The 17,628-nt window shown below is 40.7% G+C and overlaps 1 protein-coding gene across 10 annotated transcripts in view; it reads left to right on the top strand.

The window, feature by feature from the left end:
• The window catches only part of MYO6 (myosin VI), a 188,087-nt gene that overhangs the window by 118,392 nt on the left and 52,067 nt on the right, over positions 1-17,628 (top strand). For all 10 annotated transcript variants that reach the window (XM_075597977.1, XM_075597986.1, XM_075597984.1 and 7 more), the window contains exons 15-20: positions 481-553; positions 1,259-1,386; positions 2,024-2,119; positions 4,992-5,162; positions 11,520-11,558; positions 15,143-15,236. In XM_075597977.1, coding sequence (XP_075454092.1) covers positions 481-553; positions 1,259-1,386; positions 2,024-2,119; positions 4,992-5,162; positions 11,520-11,558; positions 15,143-15,236 — 601 coding nt within the window. The remainder of the gene's footprint in view (positions 1-480; positions 554-1,258; positions 1,387-2,023; positions 2,120-4,991; positions 5,163-11,519; positions 11,559-15,142; positions 15,237-17,628) is intronic.

Genomic DNA, 17,628 nt, shown 5'->3' with positions numbered 1-17,628 from the left:
GCAATTGCAGCTGTATGTCACTTCTATATAGGGTTGCCAGATGGCGTCTCCAAAAATACTGGACACATTGGTGAAAGGTGCGAGAGAGAGACACAAACACACACACCTCTCACCTCTCCGTGCTGTTTCCTCCTCTCCTTGGACCCACCCCCAGGCTTCTGAAACCGCCTCCTGATTGGCTGCTTCTGAGTTATGCACAAATAAGATTGGAGGAAGCTGCCCAGCCCCCTAGGAACAGCCCTGCTCTCTCCTTGCTCATTGAAATCCTGTGGTACCCCAACCCTGTCAAGTCACTATGTCCGGAGAGGTAATACCGGACACATACCTGTCTGCTATTGCCTCTAATATTTTACTGGACAGTGTCCATTATTGAACTGGACTGTCCGGTATTTGGACACCTGGCAACCCTACTTCTGTGTTTCGAAGTGTGACTGACAGCACTTGTTTCTATCACCGTTTATGCGTTTCATTTTTTTTTAGGAGCAAGAACTTTATCAGAAAGAAGGTCTTGGTGTGAATGAAGTGCACTACGTCGATAATCAGGACTGCATAGGTGTGGTAGATAATCTAATGTTCCTATAACAGTGCTGGGTATTCTTTACCTTTATTGCTTTAGCTGCTGCCCCTCACTGTTGGAAAATGCATAAATAGTGAGGCTTAGAGACCTATACATACTATGACATACTTCCTAACTCAACTGCCTGTTTCTTGCCTTGTTTCTTTATTCTATTCCAGTGTTATTTATTTTGTTGAGGTCTTCATTTTTTCCCCCCTCTTTCTTTTTCATATTAAAAAAATGTCTCCCACCTTCAGTGCTAGAGGAGATAATAGCACACTGCTAAGATATGTATTTGCCTTCTACTAAAAAAAGAGGTTTCGTATCCTATTGTTTTGTAACGGTGAAAAATCCTGCATAGATTTTAATTTCCTCTGTTTCTGAGACACCGTGCAATTCTCTGTCCAGAGATAATTATCTGGTGGAAGAATTGTTAGCACCTTGAAATGTATTTTTAACATCGATAATGGATAATGCAGAGGAAGCGTTTCCTATTGGCATTGTAGAACAAAATAATTTATTTGGATTCGGTTAGTTAACACAAAGAATGGCCATGGAGAATTCTACATTTAATTTAGTGGGTATGACAATTTAATTATTTTATACAACTAAAAATGTTTTTTTTTTTTTTAATTATTGTTTAATATTTCAGATTTTAAATGATCTCCCTTTAGTTTTACATACCCAGTTGTTTCTTCACAGATCTGATTGAAGCAAAATTAGTGGGTGTTCTTGATATTCTGGATGAAGAAAACAGACTCCCTCAACCAAGCGACCTGCACTTCACATCTGTGGTGCATCAGAAGCACAAAGACCATTTCCGCCTCACTGTAAGTTACTTTGTTATTGTGTAAGATAACTAGGCTCTTCTGTTGTGCATATAATTCTAGGGAAGTGTCTGCATTAAAGCAGCGATCCATCCTCCTAAGATTTGAAGTCTTTAGTCCACTTGCACAGTGGCACATGTCTGGAAGAAACAGTGCAGTCTTTTTTGGAACCGGTGCTGTGGACCTGTAAGTAGATCAGCTTGGCTCCAAGGAACAAGTCAGATAATGTAATTAAAAGAAAAAAAACATTTTAAGGCGGGATACCGCTTTTGAAACACATTGTATTGCGCTCAATAATGCTGTGATCAAAAGAAAAGCTGTCCCTGTGAACAGGAGTTGACCAAATAAACCGTTTTTGTTTATCTCAAAGTGGATTACAAGTATGATGTATGTTTATGGTATGATTTAAATGTGTGTAATTTGTATTTAAAAGGTCATAGTTAATTTAAATTAGGTTGCATTTGCTTCCTCCTTAGTGCCCATTTTATGCATCCTATTTGTATGGATTTGCCACATGAAATGCATGTCTGTTATTTGTAGCAGTATAACAATCACATTCTAATGAGCTTGAAGTTTTAATTCAGTTTAGAGAATACAGTGTGTATTGCAATATTATTCTTTATTATTATTATTATTGCAGATTCCCAGAAAGTCTAAACTAACTGTTCACAGGAATATCCGAGATGATGAGGGCTTCATTATCAGACATTTTGCAGGAGCTGTGTGCTATGAAACGGTAAGCTGCATTTTCTTCTGTACTCCTCTGATTTTTGTGCATTCATTTACTACCACGAGTATTTGGCAGCTGTAACCGAAAGATTAAGGGGACCAGAAGACCTAATGACCACGGTGGTCATTTCTTAAAGGCGCAGTTCCCTCCACTTGTTTTGTTTTTTAGTGACGGTACAGTGGTCTCCTGGTTAAACAAAATGGAAGTTTAAATCTTTCGCATTACGCAGGCTAATAGAAAGCAGCAAAGCCTCCTATAGGCCTGAGAAATGGGGGGGGGAGGGGGGAGGGAAGGTAAATATGCGGAAGTATTGGTGGCACCTTTCCCGGTAAGGTCTCAGTAACAAGGGGGGTCCTGGAGAAGAAATTAATTTGGTTAATTCTTTGGGGACCCCCTGTTTCCCGTCCTTTTAAAATAAAATGAGGGGCCTAGAGTGAGATCTGCTACTTTATAGCTGGCTATAATTGAAGCGCGTAAGAAGGCTGTAATGTTATCTATCTGCATTTACTCCTCTTATACAATGGTTTTTAACTGAAGAAAGAACAGTATGTCGACTCTTCCACTCAGATAATATATACAGGCCACTGGCTGTGGTGGGTATAAAGCATATCCATCATGATGCATATTAACAAGCTCGTAACTTTTCGTTAATGTGTATCGTGATGGATATGCTTTATACCGATCACAGCCAGTGGCCTGTATATATTATCCGAGTGGCAAAGTCGACATACAATGATTTTTAACAAAGTACCAGAGGAGTGAAAATATCATCATAATTACATGGGGGTGTAAAGGAAATCCTTATCTGCAGAAACTAATGTTGAATATGATGGAGTGTCTCTGTTTTTTTTTTTTTTTAAATTAAGCTGCAATAGTGCCGATTGGGGCAATGTCACACGGTGACTCCCATTGCCTTTGCAGTTTCATGAACAACCCACTCTGTGTGTAATCATTGTTAGTTTATTGTGATATTCTCGTATGTGTAGAAGTTCACAGTTCAGTGTCTTCCTATGGTTAACAAAGAAAGGAAACCAGAGAAAAATAGTCCTTTGCAGTGAACAACTCCATGATATATGTGCAAGTGAAATAATACCCAATTTAGGCAAATATAATCATTATTTTAGTGGAAAAAAGTGCGCGCGCGAGCACACACACTTCCTGGGAAAGATGCAGCTTGTTCACGAGGATGTCTCCCAACATCCACACAGTATAGCAGTAACAGGCCCAAAGCGCAAACTTCCTCAGGATTTGACATGAAAAATCAGAAAAGATATATACTGTAGTGCAAAAAATGGGGAATAGTCCAAAAACTACTGTAGGAAATTCCAACTCGCGTGGTCTATGGAAGTTTAGAGCATATTTCAACACAAAGTGAACTTCAGGTCAAAGTGGTACAGTATGTGGGAGGGCATTTTCTTTTGGTTTCTAATTATTCTGATGCGCTACTCCAGAAGCCTGTTCTGCAGTCCCCACAAACATCGGCGGACACCTCAGCCTCTTGTGAGCCAACAGGTAGCATGCACCATACACCTGGTAACAGGGGAATCGACCATAGGGTGGGGGAAACATGGTTACATATCTCTTCTGTTTTTCATGTAAAATCCAGAGAGAGTTTGCACTTTGGACCTGTTGCTTCTCTTCCTATGGTTAGAATGGTTTAAAAACATCATGAAAAATATCACAAGGGCATTGTAAGCCCACATATGGCTAAAGTAGCAAACATTTTTAAATACATCACCCTTTGTGGCATTGATATGAAATGTTATGTTTTAGGAAGAAAACAAATGCAAAATAACGTTTGCGTTCTATAGGTCAATTAGAGCAGCAGAATAATTGGAAACCAAAAGTAAATGTGCTCCCACATACTGTACCGTTCAACCTTAAGCCTACTGTTTTCTAAATGTCTTGCTTCATCTCACCATTAATAATTAGTATATTTTTTCCTTGTCAAAACAGGTACATGACTAGTCTGCATGGACTGCTACTAATACAGCTATAGTACATAAATCCCAACTATTTATACAAAGACAACATTTAGGTGTACGTTGTAATCTTTTCCTTATAGGAAGAGGCAAACTCTTGCATATTGGCTCAGTCTGTATGCTTATCATGTCCCAGACATGACTGAGTCCAGACAGAAGCTGTGCGCAGAACAGGCAGGCAGGCAAAAAAAACACTCACAATGAATGCTTGCATAGTTGAAGGAATTCTACTTGAAACAAGTTACAATCATGTTGTGTTTTACTATTTGATTACCTGTTTCCCCCCCAAACACTTCCCTCTACCACTAATGCTCTAAGTCAGTAGCCCAGAATTCTCTAACTTGCATCTCAGTTCAAGTACCAAAATGCACATTTTTTGATGCAGTCTGTTCATTTTCAGTAGGAGACTCAAAACAGGATTTTCTCCTGCAAAAAATAACATGCTAATATAAAGAGCAATATTGAGTAAAACTACTCCCATCAAAAAGTGAGTAATTCTTAGAAAACAGATTAACAAACCATTATTGACAACGAACAATCATTCCGTCTCCTAAAGCCCATTGCCAGTTGACACATTCATACAACAACACAGAGACAGTCTTCGGAGATACTTATCTGCTCTTATTGTGGGTTAGAGGCCTGCATTGTGTATGCAACATAAAATCGGCATATAGGCATGCTAGTTTATAGTCAAAATGTTTCCCCTAGAAAAAAGTCTTTCTTCTTTAAGGCATATTATGCAGATGCAGTTCTTCTTAATGAAAGTTCACTGTATTTTCAAATATGATCCACTATAAAATGTATTAGTCGGTTACTTTGTTAACAAAGTACTGGACAGACAAAGGTGAAATATTTTCTGTGTTCATATCCTCCCCGGCACTTTTTTTTTTTTACAGAAACAGTTTGTGGAGAAAAATAATGATGCTTTGCACATGTCCCTTGAATCTCTCATATGCGAGTCCAAGGATAAATTCATTCGTGAATTATTTGAATCTGCCAATAACAACAAAGACTCTAAACAGAAGACGGGAAAACTTGGTTTCATCAGCGTGGGCAACAAGTTCAAGGTATGTAGATGTAAAACATTTCAAAGTAGCAAAACCTGAACAAATGTGTAGTATGTCTTTATACAAAGCAAAATGTGTATGTACCAAACCCATATTGTTTTCTAAGTGCTTTATGTTGATATACCATGTTAAAAGACTAGGGATTATACATTTAAGCAGCAGTCTGCACTGACCGTATGTACTTTAAAAGATCTTTCCTTGCCCTTTCCAACGCTGTTTTTATTTTAACCCCTTGGGGGCCCCAGGACTGTGTATGGTGGGCCCAACTGAGGGTTTTTTCTGCTGCTCTGATCGCGCCCTGCATTTCCATGGAGCGCAGGATGTGATCTGTCCAGTGAGTAAACGGAGGAGAACATGAAGTTTGGTGGGGCTCTCTGCCAGGGGAGAGCGTGGGGCCTCTTACCTTCTCCGCCATCTCCTCCTGTTCATCACCGCCGTTACCTCCAGCTACGTCTCGGCGTTACGTGACGTCTCGGCATTACGTGACATCACATTGTCATGGTGACGCTTCTTCATGTGATGTTGCGTTGTCATGGCGACGCATCCATGTGACGTCAACATGTTATGACGGCGCGTCGTCACAAGGAGAAGATAAGGCGCAGGATTTTACAGAGGCCCTGCGCTGTCCCCTGGCAATCAGTTTAAATGTTATGGTGGTGGGTGCGAGGCCTCTGTAATCGCGGGGCTCGGTGCGACAGCACTGCTGGCACCGCCATCAAGCCGACCCTGGGACAACTCTTCTTCAGTTTCCTGCAAACGCCCCCCGTGCTCAAGTGACCTCAATGAGCTGGAGGGGCTGCCGTGCTCCTACGACACTCGATGGGTTATAATGTGATGCTTGCAGGAGGTTAAGATAGAGACCACGGTACAGTCTATAGGTTACCATGGTAAACTCAGACAACTAGAACTTGGGAAAATCCTGATTTTTAACACACTCAAAAAAAAAAAAACATTAAAAAAAAAGAGCAGGGCATGCTCAGGGGCAAGATGCTAACATTACAGGAGTGACATTTATATATGCTCCTGGGACGGATTGCGGTTTTAAAATATGGTGTTTCTATTAAAATTCTCTTTCTCTATGTTCTTCCCTTTGAAAGGCTTGCAGGGGCACTCAATTCTTCTCCTGATTTCTTCTCTCTCCTGCGTACCATAAAGTACACTGTTTTGTGTTCCATCCGGTTTCCTTGTGCTTCTGTCTTATTCTTGATGGAATATTCTAGTGTTGGATGGGTACAGTGCATTAACAGGGAATTCAGGCAACAGGTAAATCAAGACTTTTAGATCTTCAGCCCGGTTTCTCTCTACAGTGCCTGCTGTTGATTTTATATATGCACTTTTTTTTTTCTCTCTACACCAAGGGTGGTCACCAACAGGTCAGGTTTTCAGGATATCCCTGCTTCAGCACAGGTGGCTCAGTCACCTGTGCTGAAGCAGGGATATCCGGAAAACCTGATCTGTTGGTGGCCCAAAGTACTGGCCTATTTCAATGAATAACTATCCTGAGGAAGAAAATGCCAACTGCTCTTTGACTGGCTGCTATTCACATCCATATTTTTTATATCATCAGGATTGAAAACCATTATTCCCAATCTGATTTTGCTTTGAATTAAATCATTAAAAAAAAAAAATTCGCCTAATTGTATTGTTTAATGGTTTCTCATGACATTTATACTTCAATTTACTTCCCTCCCTTTTAATTGACCAAAAGAGTGAAATAATAGATGACGGCACACATGCAGAAAAGACCTGTGAGGTTTTGATAGCACTATCGCTTCATGCACTGTAGGAAGAACTCTCCTGTTTCTGCATTAAATGGTGTCACACTCTATAGCAAATCTATACTTCTCTCGGATTAAAGCAGCAGTTCAAGCAATATCCTACATGACCAGGGAGGCGGTCAGGCGGTTCCCCCCGCCCGCCTGCTTTGTCCCCTTACATAACCCAATAACGACAGGAGACGGTAAACTGGAGGTAAAAATTGGCCGCGGCTATTTTATTAATACATAAACTACGAGGGGTAAATGCCACTCCTCGCCAGAGTGTACTTTCCCCAGGAGGGGGAGGGGAGGGTCAGCCGGCCCCGCGCCGCTGCCGTCTGCGCGAGCGGGTTATCGACGTCATGAATATCTGACCTCGCCCACTCGTGCTCCCCCCGAGCTCAAACGGCCCAGCTCCAGTCTGGCAAGAACAAGCACCTACCCCCCACGAGCCGCCGCGACAAAGGCAAACTGGTCAACGACCCCTCCTGCTTGGAACCTTGTTCCTTTCAAGATCAGCAGAGTAACAGACTTCCATACTGCAACAGAACAGAGAAGCATTACCAACACATACTGTACATGTCCCATGTTACAAATCCCCCGCCCACGCTTCGTTAACGGTTACCGCTAGATTGCCCCAACCTAATTAAGGGGATGGGTGGGTGGGAATTCGCTGGCGGGAGGCAAAGAGGACTTGCCCCCGCCAGCTTGGCCTTAAAAAACCCCGGTTGGCTCCTCCCCCGGCCAGGGGAGGGCGATGCGGGGGCGGGCCAGGGGGGAGAAGGCCACCCCCCCCCCGGTCATGAAACCCCCCCGCCTATGGCTGGGGGGGGTCGCTTGTGTGTTTTAAAGACATTTTTAATGTTTCTAATGTAGGAAGCATTTCCAAAGTCCCAGCCCCTTCCCCTTCTGATAGGCTCTGGCTCTTGAGCCCCGCCCTCTCTCTAGCAGTCCACCAATTGTCTAGTAACTGCCCAGTCAATCATATTCCAGAAAATAACAATACAGGTGCGCAACTAAAATGAATTAATATATGTGATATAGTAGTGATTATACAGTACCACTATAAACCCAAATGAGTGATATGTAATAACTGTGTTACCAATCAAATAGGAGCGTCTGCTGCTGTACAGAGGGTAGCCCAAGACCCTGGGTAGCTAGACAAAACAAAACAAAGAACAGCGCACAACGCTCATCGTGAATTATATAAGTACAATTTTATAATAAATACTGGTACCTGTTAGCACTCCAGACAACTGGAACACGCAGGAACAGCAGGTTTACGTCCACTTCAGGGAGCTGGAACACGCAGGGAAAGCAGGTAAGGATTTCTTAGGTCCACTTCCGCAGTCTGCACATGGATGGTCTACAAAGTCCTTGCTAGACACAAAGCACACTCAGAAAGTCCAGTGGGTTATACCTTGAGTACCAAGTACAAGCTGGAGCTCCGCCGGGACAGGAGTCTGTAAGGATCAGCTCACAGCCTCGTGGGACAGCGTCTGACGTCAGACCTGCAGCGTCGCAGCGTCGCGCTGACTGGCGTCGGGTGAAGATGACGTCAACGCGTGCGTGTCAAATCGGCGAAAGGCTGCTAAACCACCGAAAACTTGCCAAATGAATATAAAATCATACAGATTAGTGGTGTATTCCAACGCCTTTCGTAGCGCTAAACGGCTACTACTTCAGGGAATAAAGTTGCTAAATTAATGCTCAAAATAAATACCACTCAATGACCTGTGATTGGCTGCCCAATAATCCAATGGCAGCTCGTCATTAGCTGCAATTAGCATACAGCTGTGTACATAATTAGTTACTCAAATACTGCAATGCTTTAATACAAACGCGTTGGAACACACCACTCTCTAATCTGTATGATTTTATTGTCATTTGGCAAGTTTTCGGTGGTTTAGCAGCCTTTCAGAGACTTTTGCCGATTTGACACGCAGGCGGTGACGTCATCTTCACCCGACGCCAGTCAGCGCGACGCTGCAGGTCTGACGTCAGACGCTGTCCCACGAGGCTGTGAGCTGATCCTTACAGACTTCTGTCCCGGCGGAGCTCCAGCTTGTACTTGGTACTAGTGGTATAACCCACTGGGCTCTCCGAGTGTGCTTTGTGTCTAGCAAGGACTTTGTAGACCATCCATGTGCAGACTGCGGAAGTGGACCTAAGATATCCTTACCTGCTGTCCTTGCGTGTTCCAGCTCCCTGAAGTGGACGTAAACCTGCTGTTCCTGCGTGTTCCAGTTGTCTGGAGTGGTAACAGATACCAGTATTTATTCTGTGCCTGTTTTCAACTTGCTTTATGTACGCAGCACCTTGAACCTTTTTTTATTATAAAATTGTACTTCTATAATTCACGATGAGCGTTGTGCGCTGTTCTTTGTTTTGTTTAATCATATTCCAGGACTACATTGCCCAAAATGCTGTGCAAGAACTGAATTAAATAGCCCTGAGCAAGCAAGCGATTGATTACAGGAGAACGGATCGATCTGCAGCATAGCTAATCAGTTGTTAGTGTGCAGATTGTATTGATGCACAAACGGCAGCTTGAACTGCAGCTTTTGAATACAGTAGAACTACATCTTAACTGCACTTCCATATCACAGTTTATTTCTCTCTTTGTTTTTCCTTTTCTCTCTACTCTGCATGAGCAGTTTGTATTGATGTGATGTATTACATAGGTTAGTGAAAGGTGGTACAAGTGGTGCAATTAAAGCAGTTGGGGAACTATTGACCTCCAGAATGTTAAACTGGTAGTGCAGAGAATGTCACAAGAAACATGAATAAAAGAGAAGCAAATAGTGTCATATTAAGTAGAAATAACACCAACTGGAAGCTTGCCAAACTTGTGGTTAGTTTTGGGCGATGTTGGTTGTTTTGTCGCTGTACTGAGGCATTTAAAGCTTGGAAAGAGACATCAAAGTCCCATTTGCTTAAATCAATATTAACCACTGCACTGCGAAGACCTAAAACACATTTTTTCCCTTGCATTTCTGTTACTCAAGTAATAAATGGTGTTATTTAGAAATAGCATCTTTACTACGTTATCCTGTGAACCGTATTAATTTCCGCTCCTGGGACCCCCTGGTTACTGAGGTGCATTCTGGGAATGCTTGCACTGCTACTTCCTGGTATGTTTAAATACCCTGCGTGACATTGGTCACATTCTTCTTCCTGGCGGCCTGTGTACCGCGAGTGGTTTAAACCACCTTTTCACTTACCCTGAGGGGACAGTAGTGGTGCTTCATTTCCAGGTACATCTTGGAAACTAGTGGGTCCAGATACCCCTTGATTCCCACCTATGCTAAAAAAAAGAAAATACTGGTTCTGATATGTTTGGTTAGAGCGATGTAGCTAAACAGTGATCGTGCTGCTGTGGGACTAGAACCCGTCACATCCTTGAAGGATGCTCTCCAGAGGGATACACATCAGTACCAGCTCCGTGACTAATACTATACACCTCATACATACACCTTGGCCCCTTGCAGACGCACTTGCCAGAACACCCTCCTACTGCCTCTGTACATTCTTCCTACCTAACAATTAGATTGTAAGCTCTTCGGAGCAGGGACTCCTTTTCCTTAATGTTTTATGTCTAAAGCACTTATTCCCATGATCTATTATTTGTATTTGTTATTTATATGATTGTCACGTGTAGTACGGCTGTGACGTGCTATGTACTTTAATGGCACTATATAAATAGACATGCATGCATACATATTGCACCTATACCAGTTTAACAAAAAACACTGTCGTCCTGAAATCGAGGTGAAACCTGTATTTTTACATGGCTTCCGCAATTGCTTCCAGAAAAGGTTTTCCCTGGCGGTCTGCTAATTTGATAGCCGATACTGTATCAAATTAGTTTCGCTCTGAGACAACAAAAGCCTGGCAGTGCATGTTACAGTATGTATGCTTCAACAATATACCTTGTTCAAGACAAGAACAACCATTAAATCCAGGAAAGCCATGTAATGTAAATTGGGTTTTTACAGTTGCTGTTTTTGCATGGCTGTCCTCTTATTTAGTACATTTACCATGATCCTGGGGCAGACCAGAGCAGCCCCAGACCAGGATCATGTCACCTGACATCACAGGAATACTCTGTCATGTCAAGGGTATGCCCCCAATAATGTGGACGACAGACTCGAGCCCGCGGCTGTACTATTTTCAGTGTCAACACGCACCTTAGATCTGACCTTGAGTGAGCAGGCCTTTCTGTGTTTCCTAGAAATTAAAGCTTCAGTTTATAGCTTTGAGATATTTCTTGATTGTGTTTTTTTTTTCTCCTCCTATTTAGTGATTCTTGTGCTTTCTTTACAGAAACTAGGTGTAGGTTCAGCTATTCCTCTCGTGGATAGTGAGTAGCAATCTATGTATTGCACCTAAGCGCTTATGTTTATTACAGCTTTCGTAATCCCTTGGAGTTCTGACTGCACTTCCATGTGCCGTGATAGTAAAGAAATCCGTGCACTGCTAACAGTAATGCATGCAAATGTGGCACCGTACTGCATGCAGATTTGCTGCACTCGCAACAGGACTGCCTGTCTCATACGTGCTAAATGTGACCTCTATTATTGTTTTCTTTTGTTTACAGACTCAGTTAAATTTGCTACTTGAAAAACTTCACAGCACTGTAAGTATATAGTGACAGCTCTGATGCATTTCTCTTGTTCTTTGATCTTTGTTTTAATAATCACTCCTGTTCTTAACATAAACCAGTGTTTTTCTACCGGGGTTCCTAGGAAACCTTGGGTTCCCCGGCTATCTCTAAAGGGTTCCCTTTAATTTTCAGGTAATTTTTAAATTGTACCAAATACATAAGAATTTACAATGCATCTGATCTCAGACACATTATTAGAGAGGGTTGGGGTTCCTTACAATGCACCTGATCTGACACATTATTAGAGAGGGTTGGGGTTCCTTACAATGCATCTGATCTCAGGCACATTATTAGAGAGGGTTGGGGTTCCTTACAATGCATCTGATCTCACATGCCCTATTGGAGAGGGTTGGGGTTCCGCAGAATTTCACAATATAATTATAGGGTTCCTTAACTAAAAAAAGGTTGAAAACCGCTGACACAAAGAAAAGCACAATAGTGGGTATTACTGCCTTTCACTTTGTATGGTCCTCTTTGCACAGACCCAAAACATACAATGTAGTTTCAATCTAAAAATAGAATTTTGACTTCTATTGGGTCTTATAAATGAATTGGAATAATATACAATTATAACAGCATGCAAAAGTATCCCAACGATATATTGAATGCATACTCGGGGCCCTTTTGTTTTCTGCTTATTATTAATCTGCATGTTTTTTATGGTCTATTTGCCCTTTATGACTCACACCCCATCCCGTGTTTTCATATAATAGACCACATACAATGCATCATCATACTAAGTACTTCCCAGTAATGTCGCACCACTATCCCTCATCTAATTAATAAAATCAAGCCACCACATTAAATAAATGGTTTGTAGGCGACGAAACTCACCTTAAAGCTCAGTCTAATTAAAAGCAGCATATGTCAGTTTCCGTCAAAGCACAGCCATGTAACACCTGAGTTTTCTAACATGTTTAACAGTTATTTCACAAATTAACTAATTGAGATCCAGAGGGGACATCATTGCATTTCTTCGAGGCAGTTTGATGTTGGCCTTTCTGGCACTCGAGGGGTTAATATGCGTTGAGGCACTTTACAAATGTAGACCTGAAAACCCAACAGTGAAAATCACTGGATCTAGTACTGCCATAAAATGCTAGTTAGGGGTTTCACAGTGAATGGAGGCCCAGTGATCAGGCTTGGGTTGTAAAACAATTGGCCAAATCACAAAAATGCTCTTACATTAATATTTGTTATTTATTTATACAAACACAAACCCTAATGGAGGATTTCACAGTGAGATACAGTATGTCGCCAGGATAACATTTGCAAAGGAAATATATAGGTAAAACACAAGTAAATAAGTCAAAACATTTTGGACTATATTAATTGGAATGGGATTAATGGTGAATCATAATTTCCATGGAGTAGCCCAGCTATGAAAGCACAGGGTACATAGCGACATTTCCACCTGCAAAGCGTCACTGTGCCCTGCGCCATAGTTTGAGCATGTTTTTAGAATCCTGAAAGCAATGAGCCTCCATTAATGCTGCAGTACTGCTGTTAAGCAGTTATACAGGATAGACTCAAAGTAAGTGTGATAGCCAAATAGAAAAACAAATTAGCAAGACGATAAAGATGCAAATACTCAAAGCTTTAGGCGCATGGATTATATTTCAACAAAATATTCATGTAAGCCATACTATATGTTTGGGCTGTAGTAAAATGACTGGAGTATTGCTTTATAACTTATAAGTGATCACAACTGTTGAATTGTCAGAACATTGTGTACAGCTCAACCCTGTTATAACGAGATCCGTTACAACGCGATGCAAGCGTGGCTCCCAATTTTCGTATATATGAATACTTTATAACAGGATTATTGGTATCTTAAATACTTTATTGTACAATGCATACATGCGTACATTATTTCTAAAGCAATCCGCTTATAACGCGATGTGATTCTTTGAACCCCAAGCACAGCGTTATGAGGGGGTTGAGCTTTATATAGCACATTCTGTCTCTCTGTAAAGTGATGCCATAATGTATTAAACAAAGGGATTTGAAAGTACAGTAGTTATTTTTTAAACTAAGCGGTCTTATTTTCTTACTTTTAAAAAGTTATTTTTCATTTTTCTTTATCCTGATCACTCACTCCTCAAATGTGAAAACCTACAGTGTTTTTTTTTTAAATAGAAATACTGACCAAGTCGAACATGGGCATATTTAAGATTTTTTTATTTTTTATTATTATTTACTAACTCGACCCTAATCAAAGTAAGTTTGAAATCTATGAATAAACATGCCCCTGGCAAAACAAGCATAAAAGGTAGAGATTGCATCACTGAAGGCCTTGACTATAAGTGTGTAATTTAGTGTGACTGCTGCTGTAAAAATGTCGTGGCGACAGGCCAATGCTATCCCCTTATGCATCTGTATAATTGTCTTGTTGATGGTTTAAAAAGGGAAACAGCTTGCAAAGAGTCCCAATTTTTTTCAAGAAGCATTTTGGTACTAAAAAGATAGGATTTCAAAGATTGTTGCATTTTTTTGCCCAATTTAAACACGGATCCAAGCACAAACTATATATATCTATAGATAAAAAAAAAAACAAAAAAAAGCGCAAACTCCATAGCGCGTGACTGTATAAAAAATATGGCAAATTTATTAAAACAATGATCCCAAGTAAATGCATCAGTGGGAGGTTACACCACTTGTTTTGAAGCGGCATTATACTCCTAAGATCTCATTGCTGGGTTTCCTTCTCTGGACTTCTTTGGAACTGTATCAAGTTTGATCAATTGGACTTCACATTTCTATCCTATCTATCTATCTATCTATCTATCTATCTATCTATCTATCTATCTATCTATCTATCTATCTATCTATATCTTTATTTTTTATATTAATATCTATTGCAATATCACAATTTGGCACTATAGAATATATGTTTATTTAGATTAATTAGTAATCTCATCACAGTTAATAAGTTATTTAATCATCTTAACATTTATTCACATAATGTTTCAAATGTATCACTTTAATCACTAACTATCTAGCGCTACTCTTTGTGTGTGTTTTATATATATAAAACACTCCACTCATGCGTTTCTTTCCTTTTGTGGAGCTTTGTAAAGGAGCGTGTCCATTATGTTTGCATTTTGGGGAAAAACGGAAGTTTCCTATGATTTATCGTTCTGTCCAAGTTCATTAATCAGTAACATTGTAACAGTTCCACCCAGTCAGGAGAATACATAAAGATATATATTTGGGATGGACATCTTTTCTGCTGCCACCGTTGCTTTGCATTATAAGTTAATGATCTTTTTTTGAAAACAGAGTTCTCCAGATCGGGATCAATGTGAGAGATAAAAAAAAATGCAAAAAAAAGGAAACCTGAGAACTGTACATTATCGAGCTGCTGAGCTGGGGAATTAGGAGTGAGGCATCATGTGTGATTTTTCTTTCCCTTTACATTTTAGTAAATGAATTATTTTGCTTGCGCACATTTTGAATGTGTTGACCTAGTTCTAACTTTTTTTGTTTCTTGCTTGGTACAGCCATATAAAAAGTACCAGTGTTCTTATACAAATTATTTACTGGGTTTCCCACAGGGATCTAGCTTCATCCGTTGCATCAAACCCAATTTAAAAATGACAAGTCATCAGTTTGAAGGAGCACAGATTCTGTCTCAGCTTCAGTGTTCAGGTAATGTTTACTCTTTTTCTGTTATAAGAAGGTGACTTCCCCATATTTATCCTCTTAAACATTCCTAGTTAATTTTATTTAAAAAAAAAAAATGAATGTAAATTTGTTGGAAGAAAATGTCACAGCTGCATTATTGAGTTACGCTGAAAATAATATCTTGCATTTACACTTAAATGACGAGTCGGCCTAAAATACAATCGGGACGTATAAATGTATGCATCTCTTGTTCCTTTGCCCATCACCTTTGGGGTTTGCTACTTAAATCCCCAATAATATCAATGATGGTGTTCCACATTTAAAGTAAGGGTATGTTACAAAACTGTACGCCTAGGAATTCATACTCATATGGGCAGGGGTCATATAGAAGGGTTAATATGCATTGTTATAAGATGGCAACAAAAGCAGGAGGGATGAATTATGGGTGAAAGCTTAAATTAAGTTACAATTTTGTTCAAACACAAGACTTCTGTATTAGTTGTATTAAAAAAAATTGGGTTTAAAAACACAAACGAGAGAGATATCAAAATAATTGAGTAAATAATAAATAGTCCAGCAATATTCTACATGAGAACTATAGAGACGAATTACAGTATGAAAAGCCTAGGTATAATAGTGCTAATAAAGCTACCAAACGTAAAAACTGTTTGTTTACACTGGAAGGAGTGCATGGTCATGCCATGCGGGTCTTGAAAAGAAAAGTTTCCTGCTACAATATTCATGCATTCTTGACCCTGACAGAAGAATAATAAAGATTAATAAAGCGTCCACATGAGGGAATCGCCAACTACAGTAGGCTGAATTAGTAGCAGGAAATCAGCCACAAGCAGGGTACACAATACAAATGTCTATGCCCAAAGTCTACTAATACAGGTACACGCAGGCATTCTGACACATTCGAATAGTTGGAGATAAAGACTGGAAGTGTTCAAACTTGTCCATGTTCGGTTTGCAACCTCAATAAAAAAAAAGGTTAATTTTCAAAAGAAGTTCAGGCGACATTGTTGCATTTTGGACAAACTTTGTGGCTTAAGTTTGAGATTTGTATTTTTGATAACTCCCTCCCACTAAGAGCCTGACTTTGCTTTTGCGAGAGAGCTAAATATGTTTAGATTAACTTGTTTCCCAGGTATTCCAGATGAGATAACTTACCAGCTTTTGTTTCCACTTTACGCTCCTCCCTCTCTCAGACCTGCTCCAGACCCTAACAACCTGATTAAGAACTACAAATTTGCCATATCCTCCTCTCTTGATCTACATGCCCCGCTGTCTCTCTGCCGTTCTCGCCCTTCTAACCCCAGACCCTGGCTAAAATTCCCACAAGCGCATGCTGCCTTCCTGCACTCGTTCCTCTGAACGCCTCTGTTGGAAATCTCACACTCGAGCAGATTTCCTTCACTACAAATTTATGCTATCCTGTTTCAACTCTGCCAACTCTCGGGCTAAACAACCATATTTTTCTTCACTAATCAACATGCACAAGTCTAACCCACACCGACTCTTCTCTGTCTTTGACTCTTACTCAGACCACCCTCAGCTGCCGCCTCTTCCTCCTCCATCTCACCTCAGGACTTTGCTGACTATTTCAAGGAAAAGGTGGAATCCATATGTCAGGACATCCCCTCTGTTTCCTCCTCCCATCCTACACCTCTTTTTAACTCTCCTCTTGTCTTCCTTGACTCTTTTTTAGCTGTAAAAGGAGGATGTGGCACTGCTGCTCTCGTCTTCTCCATCTACCACTTGCCCTCTTGACCCTATTCCCTCCTATCTCCTTAAACCTCTTGCTCCTACTATAATCCCTATGTTCACACAAATTTTTAACTCCTCCCTCTACTCTGGTACCTTTCCCCCCATCTCCTTCAAACATGCAACAGTTATACCAATACTCAAAAACAGCAAGCTTGACCCTACCTGTCTAACTATTGACCTGTCTCCCTTTTGCCTCTAAACTCCTTGAATGTCTTGTATTCTCTCGCTTGCTCCATTTTCTCAACATCTATTTTCTCCTAGACCCTCTACAATCTGGCTTCCGCACTGCTCACTTCACTGAAACAGCCCTCACAAAAATAACTAATGACCTGCATGCTGACAAAGACAGAGGTCATTACACTCTGCTCATACTACTCGACCTCTCTGCAACATTTGATACTGTGGACCACCCTCTTCTCCTTCACATTCTCAATACTCTTGGCATTCTTAACAAAGCTCTATCCTGGATCTCCTCTTACCTCTCCCATCGTACTTTCAGCGTTTCTTCTGCCAGCATCTCCTTCTCTTCTCTCGACCTCTGTGGGGGTGCCGCAGGGTTCTGTCCTAGGACCCGCTCTTTTCTCTGTACACACTTTCTCTATGTGACCTAATCACATCTCTTGGGTTCCAATATCACCTCCGTGGT

The sequence above is a fragment of the Ascaphus truei genome, chromosome 4, assembly GCF_040206685.1.
Source record: "Ascaphus truei isolate aAscTru1 chromosome 4, aAscTru1.hap1, whole genome shotgun sequence".
In the NCBI taxonomy this organism is placed as follows: Eukaryota; Metazoa; Chordata; class Amphibia; order Anura; family Ascaphidae; genus Ascaphus; species Ascaphus truei.
Note: the sequence above shows the minus strand (reverse complement) of the source record. Positions and strands in the feature narration are given on the sequence as shown.